The sequence below is a fragment of the Periophthalmus magnuspinnatus genome, chromosome 21 (genome assembly GCF_009829125.3).
Source record: "Periophthalmus magnuspinnatus isolate fPerMag1 chromosome 21, fPerMag1.2.pri, whole genome shotgun sequence".
Lineage (NCBI taxonomy): Eukaryota > Metazoa > Chordata > Actinopteri > Gobiiformes > Gobiidae > Periophthalmus > Periophthalmus magnuspinnatus.
Genome location: NC_047146.1, coordinates 32,014,524 through 32,040,334, shown reverse-complemented (window position 1 = coordinate 32,040,334; position 25,811 = coordinate 32,014,524). Strand labels below are relative to the sequence as shown.

Here is a 25,811-nt window from a genome sequence, read left to right as displayed (position 1 = left end):
CTGGTTCAGCTATCATAAGGTCTTGGTTCAGTCCTGGTTTGGTCCTGGTTTAGTCCTGGTTCAGTCCTGATTCGGTCCTGGTTTAGTCCTGGTTTGGTCCTGGTTTGGTCCTAGTTTAGTCCTGGTTCGGTCCTGGTTTAGTCCTGGTTTAATCCTGGTTTAGTCCTGGTTCGGTCCTGGTTCGGTCCTAGTTTGATCCTGGTTTGGTCCTGGTTCAACTATCATAAGGTCTTGGTTTAGTCCTGGTTTGGTCCAAGTTGAGTCCTGGTTCGGTCCTGGTTTATTCCTGGTTTGGTCCTGGTTCGGTCCTGGTTTGGTCCTGGTTTGGTCCTGGTTTGGTCCTGGTTTGGCCCTGGTTCAATCACACACACATTTAGTCCTGATTTGATCCAAGTTGGTCCTAGTCCAGATAGTCCTAGTTTAGTCTTGGCGTACCACATGATGACATCACAAGGTGGAACAGAGTGTTTTCTGTTTGGGAGAAAAACTCAGGCCAAATGTACAGGCTTAGTGAGTTAAATGCCTTTTGAGGAGGAAACATTATAACGTAGATGATAAAACAGTGTAACATGAACTCTTTAAAACAAATACCAACCACTTATGCATAAATAGTCCTAATTTGAAGGCCTTTTACTCAATTACATGTTTTAATTATCTCCTCCGCTTCAAAGAACGCACTCAGAAACATTAAACGACAGAAAATGGGATCTGGAGCTGTGTAGGATTTCACTGGAGGATTTGATGCGTCACTCTCCTTCTCCCACTCGCTCTGAGCTGATTAAAAAACATACAGCCACGCACCAAAAGATTAGTTCATTTCTTTACAACTCAAAATTAAAGCGTACAATCGAGAGCGCCTCAGTCTATCCCTGACCTTGCTCTTGTGTCTCCTATAGGCTCCATATGGTCCATGTTTTATTACTTAATGATCTATTTCCATACGAGAGTGAAAGCAGCTATTCAAAGCTTTATAGTGGGACATACGAGGGGATTCTTCTTGGCCTAGATATCACACGACCTGTCCCCGGGTCAAACTCGCAATGTTCTTGAAACGGTTAATCCCGAGCATCTCAAAGCTTCAGCAGCAATTTACAAGAACAAGAATTTTAGGTTTAATTTAAGCAGACATGTACAAAAGTGTGGGCCAAAAACAGATGAACAAAATCTGATTTGGGAAAATTATACAGAGACGAGAGGAGGAATTTAAAGGAGACCCACTGAGCTTGTGTCGGTTTAGATTTATAATCTGCAACACCAAAGATCATTATGTTATAATTTACACATTTTAAATCGCAGTACACTGGTCTCTGGTTTATCTCAGGGGTTTTGGTCTAAAAATAACCCATAATAGGCGAAATCAGCGAAGTATCAGCTTTATTTTTTTAGTTATTCTCTCTGTTTTTGTCTGTAAAACCCCTCACCACACATTTTATACACTTTTCTCACACAGGCATTAACATTTTCTCACATTTCTCTCTTGTTTAAACTCTCTCAAAGTTCAAACCTTCGTAGATTTAAAAATAATAAGTTCAGTATTATAGAAAAAAAAAAAACAAAGATCAAGACCTGTTTTCAAGTTTATCTGAACAATTGCTCCAAATTCTGGATAGCACATAACGCACTAGTCACTCATTCACACACAGCAGCCTATGTTCTCATAAAATTACAAATTTAAAATACGACTTTATTCTCGTATCATCCGCAAATTGTATTTTATTTAACTGACCCTTATACTCAGTCGTAAGAAGGAAACAACTATAACATGGCTAAAAGCTCTAAAAAGTTGATTTTGCAGAATAGATTTTGCTTTAAAGATGAACTATGTAACTTTTCTTCAAAAGAATAAAACATAGACTTTTCATTATAATCTCCAGCAGCCCGATAAGTCCTTTTAATTTAACAAAACAAACCACAATGAATCACCTACTTTCAATCATGAACTTTAGAATGAAATAAACAACAACAAAAACACCAGTCTTTGTCTGCGCTGACAAATCCTGAAGTCACAATAACAGAGTCAAGAGGCACGTCAGCTTCATCTTTATTGAGCGCTGCTTTATGTTTCATTTAAATCGTCTTAACTTTATTCCTGATAACTCTATTCTCCTGCTGGTTGGCTGCATGTTTGTAATGAAAATAATTTCCTCTGGGGGATGAATAAAAGTCATTCTGATTCTGATATATTTACATCATGTTAAATTGCATTAATTATTACAGCCTTTGTGGCCAATTTCAACCATTCAAACTGTGATTTAGCTTCATTTTTTCAGTCCACTCTTCCTCCTCCTCTTCCTCCTCCTCATCGGTTTCACATTCGAATCCTCCGCTGTTCCCTCCAAAACTCTCCAATGTCCCGGGACAGTGCCAGCTCCGCCAGGCCCCTGCACTCTCGGGGGGTAAACCCCACTATCGCCGTACCTTTAGTCCCCGCCCCCTTTGCCGCTGCTAACTCCGACACTCTCGCCGTGATGACGGAGGCGGGGGCGTGACAATATGGCTGACCGCCGATATCAAAAACGGGCCATTCTTGACTCGGCGGTTCTCCTTTAACGCTTTCTACGTTACAGGCGATCTCTACAGCGCCCTCGTGTGGTAGGGCCAGGACTTGCACCCCGGGGATTCCTCCTTGGGCGGACTCGCGGATGGCAGAGGCGATGCTGCGACCCAGTTCAATGTCCTGAGAGTCGATGGTGACGTTACAGTTCATGACGTAGGGGCTGGCACCGACACCTAAACACAAGAATAATAAAGGTAACGATGAGGACTAAGATCGACCCGACAAATCCATATCAGTCAGATTTCAGTCGCATCTCGAGCCGGGCTCAAACATGACCGTCTAATCAAATTTGTTTATTTTTAATGGCACGAAGGAACCCATTGATCACCCATTATTTTTAAGTCTGTTTTCAGTCCCTTGTGCTATTTTTTTCTTCTTTTCCTTGTAAAAAGGTGCAGCAATATTTGTTTTGACACAGATGTGCGTGTCCTTGCGTGTCCCTGATTGGCTTATTCATCTGTCAATCTCGCCCATCTGAACTCAGAAGATTCACCCGTGGCCAGACTCACATTTTCACACAGGACGTAGAGGCGTGGATTTATGTTACTATTATACTACATCATAACGACTGTTGGAAATCTTTACAGCCTTCATAAACGTACATTAGAATCAATAATGACACCTGTAAAATCTGCCTCAGAATCCCCCTAATACCACACACACACACACACACACAGGCCTGGAGGGTAAAGGACACCGTTTACCCAGGGCCCAGAGTAGGTAGCGGCCCCTCACAGAGTCTGCAATATGCATTTTTCATAAGACAACATGTAGTGCAGCCCCCCCTCCCAAAAAGATTTTTACCTACGGCCCAGTATTTTTTGTCTCTACATCCCTGCGGTTTATTTATTACTCTTACATAAAGTGCCGTGCTTCTGCTGCTGTCTATCACGATTTCACTAAACTCTGCCAACATGGAAAATGAAATACTAGTAAAAAAAACTGACTAAATTTAGAAACTCCAGCATAGAACAGTTATCCATTCATGAAGTGTTTATTTATTTATATGGAGAGAAGCACTTTGAGAGCACACAGCCTCTTCAGTCCAGAATAAGAAACAACTCAACAGCTACACAACAATATCAACTAAAAACTCACACTCATTCATACGATGATGCACTGTACTGTTATTTGTCCTTGGAGATGAGATTGTATTTGACCTGTCGTTTGTGTTAATATTTACAGTTTTATGATGCATGCTCATTACCTGTTAGTCCGTACTGTCTCTCAGGAGCAGGTCCCAGGTCTGGTTTGATCTGGTTTAAGTCTGGGTTCTTCTTAAACCAGTTCATCTCCTTCCTCCTCTGAGCCAGGCCGCGCCGTAGAGGGGAGTCAGCCCACCCGAACAGGAACACACTGGTGCCCTGGACGCGTTCTGTCAGGCTCTCTGCGACGGCTGCAGAACACACGCAAGATATGTGAGATTCTACAAAAAACGCTTGACTTTAGTTTAATTATTAGGATGACTACGTTCTTCACATAATATAATCTTACGAGAGTAAACCAGAGGTGGACCTGAACTAAACCAAGACTAAACCAGGACTAAACCAGGACTAAACTAGGACTAAACTAGCATTAAACCAGGACTAAACCAAGAACATCCATCCTCTTATACGGGGGCAGCAGTCTGAGCAGGGACTCCCAGACTTCCCTCACCCCAGACACGTCCTTCAGCTTCTCCGGTATTTTTGGAGGATAATTCTGCTTTATGTTTTGGTTTTAAAATGATCATTGATCGTTTATTATATCTACTTATATAATATATCGTGCTTCAAAATGCCGTTATCGCACATGCCGACACATAACCAGTTCAGACTCCAGTTGGACATGTTATTTTAACCACAAACTGCGTGTGAGCAGATGTATACGGGGGTAATAGGACCAAACCTCTCATGGGAAGAGCTTGTTAGAGACTCTGCCAATTCTTATTATGCAGAGTACACGTATTAGCATAGGGTGAGTGCTCCTCAGGCAGAGAGATCACATAGAGACACAAGGAGCCGGTAAACTGTGTAATTAATCATCAACAGTGACAAGAGAGGGGCCGTGATAAAGAGGACAGGCATTTGCATGTAGAGTAGGCCGTATTAAAGATATATCATGGGATGTTGATGGAAATTAAGCTATTTAGTTTCAAGATGGACAAGGAGGAGTCAGATAATGTTTCGCTGTATCTTGCAGTGGTAGACACATTTGGATACTGATACTGATACTGATATTTGGCTCGCTGCTTTTGCCCATGATCAATATTTGCCAATACTGATACTTTTGTGATGCTTTTAAAATCCATAGCAAGGTCACAAATGTATCTCGAGATTAAGTAAAGATCACAACTTTTCAGTCTAAGCAGGGACCCAAAATGGAATACTGACTTAAAGATGCACTATGTAACTTTTCTAGTTCATCAATAGTTGGACTCTCTGACTGAAGCCACAATTTAACATCAACAAGACCAGGACTAAATAGGACTGGGACCATTTATTGTTTTTTCTCAAACCTTAATTCATTCATGCCTTTTACTTGATCTACTTTAATATTTTATTATATTTTGCTGTTAGTACTCATTGTTTTATCACCAAAACTCATTTTAGTTTGTAATGTTGTCAAGATACTAATATTTTAAACTTGATTTCGACACAAAAGAACAGACCTGATACTCAAAATCAATTCCGATACCACGATGATAATAAAAAACACTTTATTTAGACAATTGAATGTGATTTTCAACATTAAATTCTAGTTCTTTCTTTGAGATTAACACGTGGTCTGTGTGTTTTAAACTTATGAAACATACAGAGACATCATTCTAAAGCAGTGGGTCTTAACCTTGTTGGAGGTACTGAACCCCACCAGTTTCATATGCACATTCACTGAACCCTTCTTTATTGGAAAATAAAATATGATTTACTTTTCAAATTCAAGACATGTTTGTTTTACTGGTGCACAAAATGAACCGTGCATTAACATCACTGTGTTTAAAGAATAAAACCAATACAATGTGTGAACTCACAACAAAAGACATTTTTAATACTACCACACTGAACTGATTTAAAATGTTAACCTTATGTATTCCAATAATGAACTTCTATTCTATTTATGCTATTTACTATTTTTAACACACACCCATCATCATTTCCATCAGGCTACAATAATAATGAATATTTACTGAAATCAGTGTGACTTCTGCTGTTGCCTTTGAGAGGCCAGTTCAGAAACGCAGGGCTTCACCTTGGCCAGTGTCATGTCATTTTCACAACAAAGTCTGTTCCTTTTCTTCATTTTTATGTCCAGCATCCTCGAAAAGGATTGCTCGCAAAGATATGTTGTAACAAATGTTATACAAATTTCCAGGGCTCTCCCAGCAATAACAGGATACCTTGTCATTTGCCAACACCAAAACATTGAGCGTGTTGTTGTTCTGAAGAGCTGCTGTTGAACCTGGCTCTGCTGAATTTCAATGATTTCGTCGAGGTATTCATCATTGACATCTGCTGCCTCAACACCAAACGTGAGCGGCCGTCTCACCCATGCTGGATATGACTCTCCTGTAGGGAAGTATCCGTCGAGAGACTTTGCAAGCTCATCTAAGTGCGTGGCAATTGCTTGCTTCAATTCCGTGGTTACAGAAATGTCTCCGATTCCAGACACATCTTCGATCTTACACAGTCGTCCAGCAGGGGAAAATTTGCAAAGTTATTGTTCTCTGTTCGTTGTTTCCAGAACGGTAGCTTTTTTTGAAAAGCCTTCAGGTTTTCTTCTGCTTCAATGATGTTGACTCCACCACCTGCATCTGCTGAGTGAGATTATTGAGAGCTGCGCATATATCAGCCATGTACGCTAAAATGAGAATCAACTTAGAATTTTTGAAGCAATCTGCATGATGATGTTGGTGCTCTTGCAAAAACAGGGCTAATTCCACACGCAAGGCAAAAACAGGATTCAGCACCTGTCCCTGGGATAACCACCGCACGTTAGAATGGTACAGAAGTACCTCGAATTCAGAGCCCATGTCTTTACACAGTTCACTGAAGATGCGGTGCCTCAGTGTTTCGCACATAGTTCACACATTCCACTACAATTTTTAATTCTTCTGTCATTTCTGGAGGCAAGGTTTTTGTTGCCAATGCATGTCTGTGCAGAATACAATGTGTAACAATGATGTGTGGTGCTTTCACTAGTGCACCAAAGCCAGACTTTCTTCCCATCATGACTGGAGCTCCATCCGTACAAACTGCAGAAACCATATTCCACGAAAGATTGTTGTCTCTGAAGAAGTCATCCACAAGTTTCTTCACATCGGCTGCCTTAGTTGTTGTTGTAAGAGGCTTAGAAAATAAAAAATCTTTCTTTATGTCGTCTTTCACATAGCGCACAAATACAGCAAGCTGACTTAGATTAGAAACATCTGTGGTCGAGTTGGAGGCTGAATTTTACTGGGCTTAAAATCAGGTCTGCAACAACTTGAGCCAAGATGTCTTTGCTCCTCTATTCTGTCGCTGATGGTGTCATTTGAAAGAGGAATTTGGGATAATTTAACTTTGGCCGCTTTTCCCAGCATCAGATTCGCCATCTTCAACACAGCTGGTTTTATGAGTGTTTCACCGATGGTGTGTGGTTTGCCCTGCTTTGTGATTAGGTAAGCAACTTCATACGATGCTGTGAGGATCGGTTTGTTGATGGGTACAAAGCCAAGAGCAGGCAGAGTAGCCTTTTCATCAAATCTGGCTCTCTTCACCTTGAATTCAGCAAGTGTTGTGTTCTTGTATTCCCCATCTCCATGCAGGTTGTGTTCCTTTAGTTTTGCCGGTGCTAGACTAGAATTGCTTAACTTGGCGTTGCAAATCATGGAGATCGGACGCTGACTCCCATCATGTTCCGTTATATGTGTGAATCCATGTTGTACATATTTGTCTGACCACTTTCTTTTTTTGCTCGACATAATTAGTATGAAAACAATAACCCTTTAGCATCGGATGATATCGCCGCTGATAGTTTCGCGGTTGCAGACGTTCCATTACCGTAACTCCGCAACCAATTGTGCTTCATGTCGGGTGTGTGTCCTCCGCCAAACCCCTGAGACTGACTCACCGAACCCCTAGGGTTCGATTGAACCCAGGTTAAGAACCTGTGTTGTTTTGTGTGTTGTTTTGTGTGTTGTTTTGTGTGTTGTTTTGTGTGTTGTTTTGTGTGTTGTTTTGTGTGTTGTTTTGTGTGTTGTTTTGTGTGTTGTTTTGTGTGTTGTTTTGTGTGTTGTTTTGTGTGCTGGTTTAGTCCTGTTTGTCCTGGTTTCATATTGCATTAGTTCTTTTTTAACTCGTCTTTGTCCACTTCTCTCTCAGTTTTATTTTTTGCTAAAGACTAAAACTGAAGCAGTGGATTAAACAGATGAGTTTCATAGAAAAATAACTTCCGCTTCTTCACTTTGGTGTAAATATATTCAGTTCTCTGTGGCACATTTCTCTATGTAAATATGTTTAATAATAGTGTTGGGTGCGGGCGTTCTGTTCTGAAGTCATTACAGTCATTACCATGACGACACATGTGACACACTGAAGGTGTCCGAGGCGAGGGGACGTGTCGTGAACACACGGTCTGAGCAGAGGCGGTGAATCAGGTCATACACTCCATCATTTAAAGTTTAGTTTGGGTTATTTAAAGGTGCACTATGAAACTTCCTGTCTGTGTGGAGATGTCATTGATCCAATACAACATCTCTTCTCTAAGACACGTGAGGAACATTCTGACAGTAGAGGGCGCTCTCACATATTCCAATGCCATGATGATCCCACACATGACCCACTGTGTGTCCTGCTCAGGCCGATGAGAGCGGCTCAAACCCAAACCTCTGAGATCCATCTATGATCAGGCAGTAAAGACACTCAAACACTTCATTATCACCACTGAAACATTCTAAGTTCATCTACACCAAAAAAACGTATTAAACTTTGTCCTGAACAAACTCCAGATCCACTGTGTCTCTGTGAAACTGCACAGGTCCAAACTGATCCTGGGCCTTTGCTCTGTCCACTTTTCATTTAAACATCAGAGAATCAGCTCCAGACTCTGAAACTGTCTGTGGATCTGAAACATTTGACTAGAAAAAGTACATTTTATATAATCAAATGTGTCACATGAGTCTGGTTCATTTATTTCACTGTAAAAATGTGCACAGAAGGATTTTTACATTATTTTGGACTGAAGGAAACATCATGTATTGGACTTGGGGACATTTATTGTATTTTCCTGCTGATGTCAATAATGAACTGTTTGTTTTTTAATGTAATTGTAATGAAATGTGTGTTTTAATGTGAGTTCACTGCACAGAGACTAAACGCGGAAAGAAACAGCAGCAAAATATGAACAAATCATCTTTTCTTTTGTAAGATGAATGAATTTATACATGGTCCCGGACAAATAAAGAAGAAAGAAAAAGAGACAAAAAAACAGAAAAAAACACCAAAAGAAAGAATTGCTTTTCCCGTTTGGCATTAAACTCCTTCTGTGTTACCATGGAGACGTGCAGGAGCTGATATGGATGAAGACGTATAAAACCATTCAGGAAATGTCCTTCTTCCTATTTTAAAGTAAGAGTTTTGTTACTAGCTTTTTTTATATAAACTTACTACAGTTGTTTGTAGGTCTGTCACTATAAATACTATATCGACTAAAGTTGGAAGAGTATTTGTTTCCAATATTTATCACGTGCACCTTTTCTTTGCTCAAGTGATCCTGTGTGATGATAAAACTGTGACTCATAATTCTAAGCATACATTCAGCTTCTTATTAGTTTGCTGTTTTTTTAACAATTGTCCACATTTTAAAAGGGTTCAGTGGGAACATCCTGAGGTTTGGGGTTTTTCCTGATGATTTCCTTGTTTATCGTGACATTTTCTGTAGCAGTTTGTCCCATTTCTGTGATTGTGACAGGTGTGGCGCTTTAAGTCTCTGTCATTTTGTACCTCTGGCCTCTCTGGCGCAGTCTTGGGGCAGGACGTCTTCTCCGAGGGGGTAAATGGGGATGAGGTCCACGGCTCCGAGGCAGGGGTGGACTCCTCTGTGTGAGCGCATGTCTATGAGAGTACAGGCCTTTTCACAGGCAGACAGCACCACCTCCCCTACGACAAACAAATACACGTTCAGGTCACTGTGATGGAGTGACACAGACACTTTAAAGGTGCAGAAATGAGATTATAATTAGATTTACACAGCAACCAAAACCAAAGCAAACATTTGTACATTTTCACTCCATTGTATTGAGTCTTTGAGTGTGTCTGCTCTGTATTCGGGCTCAGTGTGATAAACTGTGATGGAAAATGTTCTTCTTGCAGTTTTTGTGTTTAAATCCCTGACAAAGCCTATTACAGGATTTTAGTTTTGCTCCCTGAGGATTGAGAAAAGCAGAGGACCACCACAGAACAGCGACTTCTGCCTCAAAGGGATCACTGCGAGCTTTTTATAGAACAAGAACGGCCTGTGTGCACACTTATTATACACAGCGCTTTATATCAACGTTTAAAGGTGTATTATGCAACTTTTAGGAGTGTCTGTCAACTGTCTCCTCGAGTTGTTATAGCTTAAACTTAATCTTAGTATATCAACTGAAATGTATTATCCAGATAAGCTTTTTAAATAATTACTAGAGTATCCTGCATGTTTGACGCCTTTACGCCAACTCTGCAAAACAAGTTATGAAAATAAATAACCAACGGAAAAATCACTTGAATCACATTATAATTACAATCAGGTCTGGGACATGAAACTCATAAATATACATGGAAAAACACTTGTCTGACACTTTTGCATTGGTCAGCCATAATTTAAGAGAAGTCAATACTCACGGATGGAGTCGATGGCGGACACTATAGTGATGACGGAGCGGTTATAGTCATGGTCATTAAAAATGTTCAGGACCGTGGTGCCTTCTCGTCTCAAACCTGCAGGGGGAGCCGTGTTCAATTAATAATAATGAAGCGATATTGTAGCGTATTGTGTGACACAATCTTAAATACGTCAGATGCCAAGGTAAACATGTTTTTTCAATATGAAGTCACCTTATTAACATCAAGGCAAATAAATGATTGTTTTAGACGTGTTATAGACCTGCTTTAATCCTGCCTTAAACCTAATTTGGTTAGCCTGTTTTGGTTGTTATTGCCCCCTTGTGGCAAAATGTGTTACTGTATTTAAATATATAATTGTGCCTTTGCGGTGCTGCTGTGGAGCTCTGAGGGTCAGCGAGGGCCTTGTGCATCCCTGGGCATAAAAGGCTCGAGTCTGATGTGGTTCTTTCTGTTCCTCGCCGCAGCCGCCCGGCTGCCACTGCCCGTACACCTGCATTTCACCACCTACGTTTCATTACAGCCGCTATCAAACTGATTCTTATGTGCACCATACACACACACAGCACACAACCCACGTACACTGACAACACTCATCTTTTTAAAATAAATGCCCCGTATGTGGGCTTAAACTTGGCTGTTTGTGTCCTCCCCATTCGTTTGTTTGCGTTCTACTGAGCTGGGGCCGTAACATGGGGCATAAGGGACATTCCAGTAACTTAAAAAATATTTTTAAACTCACCTTTCTGTCATCTGTGGTACGGCACTAAACTGGTTCAAGTCCTATTTAGAAAACAGGGCGTACTTTGTTGAAATTGGAAAATGTGTCTCAGATAAAATGTCCCTGAGCTGTGGGGTGCCCCAGGGGTCAATCCTGGGACCCCTGTTGTTCAGTCTCCACATGCTGCTGTTAGGACAGTTAATACACAGCAATAATGTGTCACACACAACTCTGCAGACGGGTCAGATCTATGTCTCACTGCAGCAGGTGAATATGGACCAGTGGATTCACTGCATCAACAGATCAGTGTGTGGAGGAAAAACAACTTTCTCCAGATAAACTCAGACGAGACTCAAGTCAGAGTCTTTGTCCCACAGAAACATGGAGAAAGTGTCAGCATCACCTCCAGTCTCTCTCTAAAACGTTCAAATCAGGAGAGAAATCTAGAGGTAATAATGGACTCAGACTTGAACTTTAACAGACACACAGATCAAATCAGTAACATCTGCAGCTTTTTACCACCTAAAGAGCATGTCAAAAATCAAAGGTAAACTGTCAGACCCAGACTCAGAGACTTATCCTGCATTTGTCTCCAGTAGTTAGACGACTGTAACGTCCTGCTCACTGGCCTCTCCAAACGAGACTTAAGACAGAACAGAACATCTAGAACATCCAGAACACTGCTGCTCGGGTCAGGACTAGAACCAGGAAGTACTTCACACATGTGTCCTGTGGCTCAGGTCTCTGCACTGGCTCCTGTAGCTCAAAGAATAGACTTTAAAGCAGCTCTGCTTGTGTATAAGTCTCTCCATGGCCTCGGTCCAAAGTACATCTCCCACATGTTAGTGCCACATGAACCATCTCACACTCTGAGGACTTCAGGGACCGGCCTCCTGCTGGTCCAGAGTCAGGACTAAACATGGGGAATAAGAGTTTCAGTTTTATGCAGCTAAAACCTGGAACATTCTTCCTGAAGATGTGAGACAGGCCTCTACTTTGACAATGTTTAAATCCAGGCTCAAAACGGTTCTATTTATCTGTGCATACGACTGAAACGTTTTTATTCTGCCTCTTCTCTTTTAATGGTAAATTTATGATGATTATTTGTGATTATTTATGTTTTGATTTGTGTGATTTTAATGTCTTTCTTATTCTGTAAAGCACTTTGGATTACCTTGCGTACGAATTGTGCTGTACAAATAAACTTGCCTTGCCTATAGGTTTAATATAACTTATATTTTTACCTTTAGGGTCATACAGCGCTGCTTTGGCCACGGTTTCCACCAGATCTTTCCTTCGGGCTTCAGAGACGTTGAGGAGACAAGCAACGAGGCGTCTGCCCAAAGATGTAGATCCCATTTTTCTGCCAGATAAGGTCAATTAATGTACAGGATAATTAGGCTTTTTACAATGTACAATCTAAAAGGGAGAGTTCTATTATGTTTGACAAATACACAGGTTATAAGATTTACACCACTTTAGTCTTTAGTTTGATCCAAGACTTTTCGATGAACTCATGTACAAGCTTTTCAGTGCCTGGACTTGTACTTGTTTCATTTGTAGGCTCTGCAGTGTTGTAGCTCGGAAACATGGTGGAACATGACAAAGTAAAAGTAGTTAAGTACTGTCAAAACATAATAAAATAAAAAATAAATAAAATAAACAAAATAAATAGGTATCTGCGCTTTTACTTTAAGTCAGTATTAATTTTTTTAAACTTTTACTTTACTACATCAGAGCAGTATCTGTACTTTCTACTTCACTACATTTTTGAACTGGACTGAAAAGTAAAAATACTTTTATTATAGTTTGAGACCTTCTGAAAAGCCTGATGAGTTTATTTTTAACACATTCATAGTTTGAGCTAATTTAGTTTATTCAATTGTTTCTGTTCAACAAAATTCAAAATTCAGTACAAATCTGTATCAAAATCATTACATCTGAAGCTTTATTAGATCTCAAAATGTGCAAAATGTTTTTCTTTTTACTCTTTAAGTACATTTTAAACAGGTAGTTTTAGTGAAGTTTTTCATATGATCCTTTAACTTGTGTATTTTTTTGCCCTGGTATCTGTACTTTTACTTGGGAATAGTCTTAAACATGATTTTGTTGCACTGAAGGTGAAGTTATAAACCTTGTCAGTTGTTAAAGTGTAAAGTTATAAATGTAGTTTTGCACTGCTGTAAATAAACTCTTGTGTGCCTGGTGTGGTGCCATGTGTCCTGGTTCACATCTGAATCTGCAGCACAAAGTTACAAAACATGTTCAAAGTACAAAATTAAGAAGCCATAACTTTCTACAACGCGACATGCAAAACAGATATTATTGTACCTGCATTCAGTATTTATATTTGCAGTTGCGGCTATGTTGCAGTCCACAGAACGAATGGTATATGATATATTTTGTAATGAAGTGGCACATTTATACAGCAGCAGCTTAAAGATCCAGCATGGACAGAAGTTTGTTTGAGATAAAGGAAGAGAAGCATGCACCAAGATAGTTACAGTCGTCAAACTAACCGGAAATATCTATAAATTGTATGTCGCAAAAGTGCTAATATAAATCATAAATTAATTAAGAATAGCGATAGTAATGTGAAGGAAAAATTGTAAGTATTTATGCTGTATCTGACCTCCGTGGACTACTGGAACGTAAGGTTATTTTGGGGTGTAAACAAACCAGGAAGTACTGATATTTAATTCTCACAGGTGTTGATAGCATTTGTACAGCTAAACAGCAAACAGTGACGGACAGCGCCCCTTCGTGGACACAACGGAAATGAAGATCAAAATAAACAATAAACATTCAGCGTAATTCAGACTTTTTTGAGATATAGTGTTCACAAGATGTAGATAAAATATAAATTAAAATATGTAAAAAATAAATAAAATAATAAATAGCGTCTGTTTGCGTACCGGTTTACGTAAGCGATCGATTGTACGTTGCTACTTTGCAGAACAGCTAGCCTTTAGCATTAGCCTGCGACGGGATGGGGCTAAAAATAAATCATTAATTTGTTGTCGTTTCATGTTATCTGCCCGTGCTGTGGGCTGGGGACTGACAGTCGTATCTGTGGCCGGAGCCATGAGCAGTTTGTCCGGGTCGACGTGCGCTGGATGTCGGGGTTTGGGAGCACCAGCAGGACCCCGGGATGCTCGCTCCCTCAGCCCGCCTCAGGAGCTGCACAGGCTGGGGGCAGTGCCTGGACGGGACCCGAACAGAACCAACGATATGCTGCTGCTCCCACCACAAATACAAGACCACGGCAGTGCATCCAAACATGTGGTCTTCTTCCATGGAGACATTCAGGTGAGGGACAGGGCTTCATGAGCAGATATTTAAAGAATTACACTGTGCAGTTTGCATATTCTGGCTGCTCTAATACTGATATAATAATACAATCACTATTATTTGAGGAAAAACAGTGGATAATTACAAGTATTTCAGTTATTTATGTTGGCTACACTAAAAGTCGTAGAGCAGGCATGTCCAAACTGTGGCCCGGGGGCCAAATGCGGCCCTCAGACCAATTTTTCTTGACCCTCATGCATCCAGGTGAATTGGCCCATATCATCTTAAACAGAACTTTTTACTGCGCATTTCTGAAAATCTACTTACTATCCATCTCAAATGCTTAATGTGTCCCATTAAGGATGAAAGCATGAATAAAGGTCTAGTGGTTCAGTCAAACTTGTAACAATAACACAGATTTGAAGTATTCACTGTATTGTTGACCAGTCTATGGCCCTCAATCGGCCCTCAGCTTTATCTGTGTTTTTATATGTGGCCCTTAATGAGAAACGTTTGGACACCCCTGTCATAGAGGATGAATTGCTTTATTGTTTTAGTTTTCATTTGTGGTTTATGTTTTGTAAGCCAAGCACTCATGTAATTCAGAACAGAATTGTATTAGTTGATGTTTTATTTGCAATAATGATAAAACACTGATGAGTTACACAGCCCTATGTGTGTGACCTCCACAGTCCCACAACACTGTACTCACTCATATTCAATATTGAGCTGGGGATTTTGTAATAAGGCCCAAAACATGCACAACAGGTAAAGTCCTCCAGTTAAGATAGTCCTGACCAAGTCCTAGATCTGGAGGGGGATCCTGCGCCCACTGCTTTCCACAGGTTACCCCAGCAGCATAGAAGGATGGGTCAAATGCACAGGACAAATGTCCTTACAGGGACAATACCTTATCTAGAAAAGTAAGAGAGGTTATTTGTCACACATGTCATGCAGTTACTAACTAACTTATTTTACAAGAAGAAACCATGTAAACATGTACTTTTAAAGGTCAATTTAGTTGGTACTTTGAACATTTTGATAGGACAAGTTAACATCTACCTTTTACATTTAGCTCAGAATAGATCAGCAATTCCAGGAGCTGAAATAATCCAAATGATTCTAGTGAAGATGTATGGAGTTTAAAAACACAGTGGAGCACTTCCTGTATTACATGATGACATCACAGGGTGAAACAGAGTGTTTTCAGTTTGATGTGTGTGTGTTAAACATGTGTGAATGAAACAAAACACAACTCCAGGTCTGTTTGTGATGAGGAACAACATTAAATCAGAAAATAGTGTAATATGGCTCTTTAAATGTAAACGTCTAAGACACCTGCTGTGTGTTGACACCCTGTTTGCTGAATGCAGTATCATGTAGAAGGTTAAGAGTGTATTAAGTGTTTGAACAGTAATCCTTCCTAAGCTCATATGTCTGTGTTCACAGTACAAACACTGCTGTTGTATATTGTGTCTATTGTTTTGCTGCAGTGGAAAAGTCTTTTGTCTGTTTCTTTGAATTCAGTTATAAACTAAACAAAGGAAGTCCTTCACACACTACAAAATATACCAGGGCTCTGCATTAGAGAAACAATACTGAAAAACATTGTGCCTTTTAAGATCATTGTGAAGTTGAATGTCAGTGACACGACAGCATCACAAATGTGCCAACGTTTCCTCTTAATGAAATGCAAAATAGACGACTTTGGACATAATGTTATTTGTCATTTGAAATCCAGCTCAAAACCTGCAGAAAGGGTCTGTGGGGCTGCTCTGCATTTGCTCCCTGAGGCTGTATTCATTAATGGGTCAAATGCAGAAGACATTTCTTTTCAATCAGGACCAGGAACATTAATTGTGACTCTGAAGGATACACTGCCTGCTTGTATTTAAATAAACATATCAAGTTTGCATATTCATTTGTTCAAATATAGCTTTAAAACATACATTCTTACTGTGAACAGGGTCTCCTCTCCCCAGATCTGATCTGTAACTTGGCCTTGTGCAGCCACCTCCTTGTCTCCATGGAGGTTTTAATGCCTTATACACAAGACAGTAACATCTCCATGAGCACAACCTGAGAGAGAAACAGTTTAACACTTTTGATGCTGTACAACATTCCAGGCAAAGCAATAACATCTGCACAGAGGCCAGCTCAAGTCACACCCTGCACCAGAAAAGTCACATAGTGCTGCATTAATGTGTCCCTTATGTTCTGACTGATCGTGTATCTGCAGAACTTCCATGAGGAGATGGCCCTTCACTCGGACGCGGCCCCGTGGGTGGGCTGGTCCCTGGAGCAGGCGGGGCGGGTGCTGGGGCGCAGGTTCCCGGACAGTCACATTTGGGTGGTCCGAGCGTCGAGGATGTACCTGCACAAGTTCAGCTGCTACCAGCACTTTGTCCAGTGCAACATGTTCGGAGCTCCAGAGCATTCAGGTTATGAAGCCGGACAGGGCGCCTTCTGCCAGCTCAGGTACTCCAGGCTTTACACTCTTTCACTTTACACTCTTTCACTTTACACTCTTTCACTTTACACTCTTTCACTTTACACTCTTTCACTTTAAACTCTTTCACTTGACACTCTTTCACTTGACACTCTTTCACTTGACACTCTTTCACTTTACACTCTTTCACTTTACACTCTTTCACTTTAAACTCTTTCACTTTACACTCTTTCACTTTACACTCTTTCACTTGACACTCTTTCACTTTACACTCTTTCACTTTACACTCTTTCACTTTACACTCTTTCACTTGACACTCTTTCACTTTAAACTCTTTCACTTTACACTCTTTCACTTTACACTCTTTCACTTTACACTCTTTCACTTTACACTCTTTCACTTTACACTCTTTCACTTTACACCAGGGGTGCCCAAACTTTTTCCACCGAGGGCCATATCTTGAAAAATATGCGACACGGAGGGCTAATGGTCAATACAGTGGATAATTGAGATGGGAGCATTTAACATATATTTGACTTCATACTTTAAATAAGGCTTGAAATATTAACATTTGGTCTGTTTGACAATGCAACGTGATGTTATTTAGGTTATATTGGTAGGATTACTCTAATTTGCCATAAAAAGTACTGATTATGATCAATTGGGCCATTTCATGTGAAGGTTTGAGGGCCAATAAAAATTGGTCTGAGGGCCGCATTTGGCCCCTGGGCCGTAGTTTGGACACCCCTGCTTTACACTCTTTCACTTTACACTCTTTCACTTTAAACTCTTTCACTTTAAACTCTTTCACTTTAAACTCTTTCACTTGACACTCTTTCACTTGACACTCTTTCACTTTACACTCTTTCACTTTACACTCTTTCACTTTACACTCTTTCACTTGACACTCTTTCACTTTACACTCTTTCACTTTACACTCTTTCACTTTAAACTCTTTCACTTGACACTCTTTCACTTGACACTCTTTCACTTTACACTCTTTCACTTTACACTCTTTCACTTTAAACTCTTTCACTTTACACTCTTTCACTTTAAACTCTTTCACTTTACACTCTTTCACTTTACACTCTTTCACTTTACACTCTTTCACTTTACACTCTTTCACTTTACACTCTTTCACTTTACACTCTTTCACTTGACACTCTTTCACTTGACACTCTTTCACTTGACACTCTTTCACTTGACACTCTTTCACTTTACACTCTTTCACTTGACACTCTTTCACTTGACACTCTTTCACTTTACACTCTTTCACTTTAAACGCTTTCACTTTAAACTCTTTCACTTTACACTCTTTCACTTTACACTCTTTCACTTGACACTCTTTCACTTGACACTCTTTCACTTGACACTCTTTCACTTTACACTCTTTCACTTTAAACTCTTTCACTTGACACTCTTTCACTTGACACTCTTTCACTTGACACTCTTTCACTTTAAACTCTTTCACTTTAAACTCTTTCACTTGACACTCTTTCACTTGACACTCTTTCACTTTAAACTCTTTCACTTTACACTCTTTCACTTGACACTCTTTCACTTGACACTCTTTCACTTGACACTCTTTCACTTTACACTCTTTCACTTTAAACTCTTTCACTTTAAACTCTTTCACTTTACACTCTTTCACTTTACACTCTTTCACTTTACACTCTTTCACTTTACACTCTTTCACTTGACACTCTTTCACTTTACACTCTTTCACTTGACACTCTTTCACTTTACACTCTTTCACTTGACACTCTTTCACTTGACACTCTTTCACTTGACACTCTTTCACTTTAAACTCTTTCACTTTAAACTCTTTCACTTGACACTCTTTCACTTTAAACTCTTTCACTTTAAACTCTTTCACTTGACACTCTTTCACTTTAAACTCTTTCACTTTACACTCTTTCACTTTAAACTTTTTCACTTTAAACTCTTTCACTTGACACTCTTTCACTTGACACTCTTTCACTTGACACTCTTTCACTTGACACTCTTTCACTTTAAACTCTTTCACTTGACACTCTTTCACTTGACACTCTTTCACTTGACACTCTTTCACTTGACACTCTTTCACTTGACACTCTTTCACTTTACACTCTTTCACTTTACACTCTTTCACTTTACACTCTTTCACTTTACACTCTTTCACTTTACACTCTTTCACTTTACACTCTTTCACTTTACACTCTTTCACTTGACACTCTTTCACTTTACACTCTTTCACTTTACACTCTTTCACTTTACACTCTTTCACTTTACACTCTTTCACTTTACACTCTTTCACTTGACACTCTTTCACTTGACACTCTTTCACTTGACACTCTTTCACTTGACACTCTTTCACTTTAAACTCTTTCACTTGACACTCTTTCACTTGACACTCTTTCACTTGACACTCTTTCACTTGACACTCTTTCACTTTAAACTCTTTCACTTTAAACTCTTTCACTTGACACTCTTTCACTTTACACTCTTTCACTTTAAACTCTTTCACTTTACACTCTTTCACTTGACACTCTTTCACTTTACACTCTTTCACTTGACACTCTTTCACTTGACACTCTTTCACTTTAAACTCTTTCACTTTACACTCTTTCACTTTAAACTCTTTCACTTTACACTCTTTCACTTGACACTCTTTCACTTGACACTCTTTCACTTGACACTCTTTCACTTGACACTCTTTCACTTGACACTCTTTCACTTTAAACTCTTTCACTTTAAACTCTTTCACTTGACACTCTTTCACTTGACACTCTTTCACTTGACACTCTTTCACTTGACACTCTTTCACTTTAAACTCTTTCACTTTACACTCTTTCACTTTACACTCTTTCACTTTACACTCTTTCACTTGACACTCTTTCACTTGACACTCTTTCACTTGACACTCTTTCACTTTACACTCTTTCACTTTACACTCTTTCACTTTACACTCTTTCACTTGACACTCTTTCACTTTACACTCTTTCACTTGACACTCTTTCACTTTACACTCTTTCACTTTAAACTCTTTCACTTGACACTCTTTCACTTTAAACTCTTTCACTTTACACTCTTTCACTTTAAACTCTTTCACTTTACACTCTTTCACTTGACACTCTTTCACTTGACACTCTTTCACTTGACACTCTTTCACTTGACACTCTTTCACTTGACACTCTTTCACTTTAAACTCTTTCACTTTAAACTCTTTCACTTGACACTCTTTCACTTGACACTCTTTCACTTGACACTCTTTCACTTGACACTCTTTCACTTTAAACTCTTTCACTTTACACTCTTTCACTTTACACTCTTTCACTTTACACTCTTTCACTTTACACTCTTTCACTTTACACTCTTTCACTTGACACTCTTTCACTTGACACTCTTTCACTTGACACTCTTTCACTTTACACTCTTTCACTTTAAACTCTTTCACTTTAAACTCTTTCACTTTACACTCTTTCACTTGACACTCTTTCACTTTACACTCTTTCACTTGACACTCTTTCACTTGACACTCTTTCACTTGACACTCTTTCACTTGACACTCTTTCACTTGACACTCTTTCACTTGACACTCTTTCACTTGACACTCTTTCACTTGACACTCTTTCACTTGACACTCTTTCACTTTACACTCTTTCACTTTACACTCTTTTCTTCAGTCGTTATAATTAACCAAATAATATGTACTTTTGATTATCTTGCATATAAACTACACAAGAGACTATCCCAACACAGAAGACGATCAAACTGGAGCGTTATTCAGCCGTCCACCTCCATCTTAAAATCACAGATCACTTATTTGAAGTCAGTGGTGCAGGTTTCAGGGGAGAAAAGGAAGCTCTATTTGTGGAGTTGAATGGTCTTTAAAAACACACAGGAGCACCTTATGTTATGTTTGAGCTAATTTAATGGGGTCTAATTTATAAAAAGCTCATGTAGATGATTCTGGTGACGCCCAGGGACAGGGTCACATTATCAGTCCAATATGGCCGACTTCCTGTTGGTTGCCGAGGACAACAAACTGGGTCAGGCTGCTCCTCTTACTGCAGGAGGAAATAGACGAATGTTACATATTTTTACTCTATTTGGTGATTTTATTTTTAGGTTTATAAATTCAGCTCTAGGGCTGAGTATAATTAAGAAGGTACAGAGACGATACTTATCCTGATACAGCTCACTTTCGATTTGAAACGATTCGATATGACATACAAGCCCATTAAATAATGAAAACATTAACTGTGCATTTATCTTCCATTTATTGAAGGTTAATGAACATAATGAAGTGCTTTTTGTTAAGCTTATGCCACTAACTAGAAGAATACATAAAACCTGCACTGGTCATTGTACTTGTACAGACATGTGCAGTTTAACGGCTCTAAAGGTTTACTAGAGAAATACTAAATCATGGCTGTGACAATAAGTCTTTGTTAAACCACTGCCTGTGCAAAGATCAAATGAAATACTCCATTTTACTCATCATAGCAGTGAATATGTCAGAAGAACTGCATAAACGAGTTTCCTTCCTGTAAGCACCAAAATTGTAGCACCATCACAAAATAATTAGGTAAAATATATGTAGAGCGAGATAAAGGTGTGATTGATATAAAGTTAAAGCAGGACTCAAGAGTTTTAAAGAGAGATATAAAGAGATATAAAAATATCCACAAGACATTTAGGACTTTAGGTCTGGTGTGATGGGGCTGGGAGACTCCAGGATTCATCTTCCTGTAGCTAAACATTTAAATATTTCCTACCTAGCTTTGTTACCATGGCAATGGTGAAGACGTGCTTCTCACAGTTTTCTAAGTCAATCTGTAATCCTACATATATAAAAAATACTCTGTGTGGCAGAGTGAATCCACTGGTCCATATTCACCTGCTGCAGTGAGACATAGATCTGACTCGTCTGCAGAGTTGTGTGTGACACATTATTGTTGTGTATTAACTGTCCTAACAGCAGCATGTAGAGACTGAACAACAGGGGTCCCAGGACTGACCCCTGGGGCACCCCACAGGTCAGGGACATTTTATCTGAGACACATTTTCCAATTTCAACAAAGTACTCCCTGTTTTCTAGATAGGACTTGAACCAGTTTAGTGCAGTACCACAGATGCCCTCCCAGTCCTCTAGTCTCTGTGAGAGGATCCCATGATCTAACCTTAAATATGCAATTATTTCAGTGTCACTCCCTTTAACATTTTTAGTGCCTTTGAGGAAAACATATTGATAGAATGTTAATAAAACACATAAAAACATGACATAAGTTTCAGAGCAGTGAATGAGGCGAACATCATCTATTTATTTCCGCACTTGTTCTTCCAGATCTCTGCTGAGTAACGCCATGACTCGTGCCAACCTGCCTCACCCTCTCCCACCACCAGAGGGCAGCGACACCACCATCCCGCCCGGCTTCTCTCTGACTCTGGTGGGCTTCAGTAAAGGCTGCGTCGTCCTGAACCAGCTGGTGTACGAGCTCCCAGGGGCCCAGTCAGACCCTCTCATGTCCGAATTCGTGCAAAGGATTTCTGACATGTTCTGGCTGGACGGGGGACATCCTGGAGGTAGCGAGACTTGGGTGACGAATAAGGCAGTCCTGAAGGAGCTAGCCTCTTCAGGTATTTCGGTGCACGCTCATGTGACGCCGTATGAAGTGTGTGACCCGATGAGGGCGTGGGTGGGGAGGGAGCATGAGGTGTTTGTGAAAACGCTAGAGGAGTTTGGGGCCTGTCCCAGTAAGAAACTACACTTTGAAGACGAGCCGCCCTCCATCGAAAACCACTTCAGGGTCATTCAGGAGTTTTGAGCTCTCATTAAAGCGAGCAGTGTATTTATTTAAAGTCTTGGGGAGTTCTTCAGGAGGGAAGAGGTGGTGGTCTGTTAATTACTCATCTTAAGCCAGTGATTCTTAAAAAAAAATACTGTTTTCATCAAATTATATCCCGTTTTTTTGGTTTAAAATTTCATTGTATTTCAAATAATTTCCTGAGAATGAGAAAAATGCATTTGTCGTCTATGAAAGTTGAAATACTCTCCACCCAGGTTCAGTTGTGATTGTTGTGCGGGCTACGTTCCTTTAACCCGATAAACTATTACCTCAAAAGGTCTACTGCATTTTAACAGTAACTAAAACATACTTTTACTATGTATTTTTCAAACCAAACTTGGCCTTTATGAACTAATCGTATCTTTGTCTGAAATCACTGGCTTAAGTGACTGAACTCTCAAAAGCAGCAAAGTGATTTAAAACATGAATGAACTCATTTTGCATCAAATGTTTACAAATGTTTATTCTCAACTTTGGTTTGACCCGAGCCTCATTATTGTGTTATTTAATTTGCTTAAATGGGGCTAAAATACGTGTTAAACTAGATGCTAACAATGCTAACACTGCTATGATTCCTTTAGTTTGAACATTTGCACTTTTGGTTTGATTGTTTTGATAAAATGGTGTTTGATATTCTCAAGATTAACATTAGAGAAAATGCACAAGTTGAGAGGTTTCTGTTTATTGTGATTGTGAAAAACTTGTACTTGTTTCCAAAAGGTAAAACATATTTGCCACATTAAATCTGTGGTGATAAAAAAACAAAAAAACAACAACAATTAAATACAATTAGTACTTTCAATTGTCAAAACAACCGTCTTTAACTGTAATTCAATTTAAAACCTTTTTTTTTTTTAAACATTCTGCTCCTTTTTGCTCGTCCAAATCAAAGATGGAGCACTTAAAGCTGCACTATGGAACTGCTTCTCTCATGAAGATTTAATTGCTTTGCCTGAAATATTCCACAGTATAGCATTTATCGCTCAAAAATATGTATTCTTACAGTGAGTGGGGTCGCCTCTCCACAGATCTGACCTGTAACTTGGCCTGACAGCACCACTCGTTTATCTTGATGAGGAAAGTTAAGTAAGTTTAATGCCAGACTGTGAAATATTCCAGGCAAATCAGTAGCGTTTCCATGGACACGAGCAGATGACTTTCAATCAGCCAGAAAGGTTTCGCAGTGCACCTTTATATGCAAAAAAAAACAAAACTAAAATGGATTCCTCCTGTTGTGTCTTCCATCGCCAGCACTTACCCAAAGCTAACGACTATTCAAATAATTTAAATAAATGTGAACTGTGCTGTTTTTAAAGATATTTGAGCGAGTGCGTATATAATTTCACACGTTTATTTCATATAAACTGGTTTGGACGTGAGCATGTGACTTATTTGCGGAGCGTTTTCTGAGGTTTTCCGTGTAACTCAAATGTATGTAGCATCTTTGCACTTTAGCGCTGTATCTGCTGAATGTACTTCCATATCATTCCCTCTTCATGTTTACCAAGTCTGCCATCTGCTGGAGGCCTTCAAAAACGCAATAAATGGTCACGCACATCAAGTACTGTCCTGTTTCTGTTATTTTTTGTTCTTATTTGGTCAGAGGTGGGTCACCAAAACTGTTACTGAAGTAAGAGTACAGTTAAAAAACAAAGAAATGGTCCAAGTAACTACTACAGTACTCATGTGTAGAGGAACTGTCAAGTGGAATGTAGTGAAGTAAAAGTAGTAAAGTACTGTACTGTACTTTACTTCACTGTATTTGAGCAAGACTGAAAAGTAAATGTGTTTTTTTAATTGTTTGAGACCTGCTGAAAGGACTGAGGGTTTATCATGGGCCAGTGTTTGTACTTTTACTTAACAATATTGAGTACTTCTTCCACAGCATCTGTTTCATAACTTGAGGTAATTATAATGACTAAACATTAAATAATAAACTAAATGTGGTGTTTTCTAATGATGGATTCAACAATGAGAAAAAACAAATCACATCTGAAGGAAAGAAAGAAACAAATGTTCAAATATGAATCGTGCTCTCGACGTGAACGTCACAGGTTGAGCGGTCGGATCCACAGGTTGGCGGTGCGGTTCCATTTGATTCCACGATTTGTTGTGTCCTTGAGCAAGACACTTAACCCCCAATGTTTGTGTGCCCTGGTGTGAATGTGTGAGTGTTGGTGTAAAATACTTCGCCTTGAAGGTGGAAAAGTTTATATGAAAATGTCAGGAACAAAATTTGATAAACTTTGGTGCCCTTTTTTAGATTTCTTTGAAAAACCCTCAACTATTGCAGAGTAGCTATTATTATTATTATTATTATTACTACTACTACTATTATTATCATTATCATCATTATTATCATTATTACTGTTATTATTATTATCATCATTATTACTACTATTATTATTATCATTATTATTATTATTACTATTATTATCATTACTACTACTACTACTACTACTACTACTACTACTACTACTACTACTACTACTACTACTACTATATTACTACTATTATTATTATTACTACTACTATTATTACTATTATTATTATTACTACTATTATTACTATTATTATCATTACTATTATCATTATCATTACTATTATTATTGTTATTATTATCATTATTATTGTTATTATTATTATTACTATTATTATTATTATTATTATTACTACTACTATTATTATTACTATTACTATTACTATTATTATTATTATTATTATTATTATATACTGCCTGGACAAAAAAAGGTCACACACTAATATTTGTTTGGCACCTCTTAAATCTGGGTGGCAACTTTTTTTTTGTCTCATTTCTGTTGTGCTGGTCTGTAGTTTGCCGTTTTATGTGTGTGGGTGGATAATTTTGTCATGTTATTTTTAAAAAGTCATACAGTATAAGTATTGTACACCTCATTGATACTTTGCGTAATTAAAAAACCTTTGAAAGAAAGAATAAAACACCTGTGACTCCAGACAAAACTATTACATCTTCACAGAGACAGGAAACAGGTGATAATCTGCTCACCAGAAAAGAAACCATCAATCCCAGAATCACAGTTGCAGAGGACGCTCGTACCTGTAGGGGGCGGCAGAAGAACACTTCAAATAAAAACAGGACAGC

General features: G+C 39.1%; 2 protein-coding genes across 3 annotated transcripts; one reads left to right on the top strand and one right to left on the bottom strand.

The window, feature by feature from the left end:
- Positions 1 to 1,988: 1,988 nt before the first annotated feature.
- Positions 1,989 to 14,045, bottom strand: ftcdnl1 (formiminotransferase cyclodeaminase N-terminal like 1). 2 transcript variants are annotated; one of them, XM_033986948.2, is made up of 6 exons: positions 13,448 to 13,525; positions 12,361 to 12,479; positions 10,396 to 10,491; positions 9,517 to 9,672; positions 3,765 to 3,953; positions 1,989 to 2,730 (listed from the first exon to the last, which is right to left on the bottom strand). In XM_033986948.2, the coding sequence occupies exons 2-6, from the start codon at positions 12,473 to 12,475 to the stop codon at positions 2,309 to 2,311; spliced, it is 978 nt and encodes a 325-aa protein (XP_033842839.1). In that variant the 5' UTR covers positions 12,476 to 12,479; positions 13,448 to 13,525; the 3' UTR covers positions 1,989 to 2,308. The 2 variants fall into 2 exon arrangements, with proteins under 2 accessions (XP_033842839.1, XP_055086495.1); XM_055230520.1 differs by lacking the exon at positions 13,448 to 13,525 and adding an exon at positions 14,032 to 14,045 and having other exon boundaries at positions 2,083 to 2,730.
- On the top strand, positions 14,045 to 24,247 carry c21h2orf69 (chromosome 21 C2orf69 homolog). The gene is made up of 3 exons (XM_033986953.2): positions 14,045 to 14,425; positions 16,647 to 16,885; positions 22,186 to 24,247. The coding sequence occupies exons 1-3, from the start codon at positions 14,144 to 14,146 to the stop codon at positions 22,664 to 22,666; spliced, it is 1,002 nt and encodes a 333-aa protein (XP_033842844.1). The 5' UTR covers positions 14,045 to 14,143; the 3' UTR covers positions 22,667 to 24,247.
- The last annotated feature ends 1,564 nt before the right edge of the window (positions 24,248 to 25,811 follow it).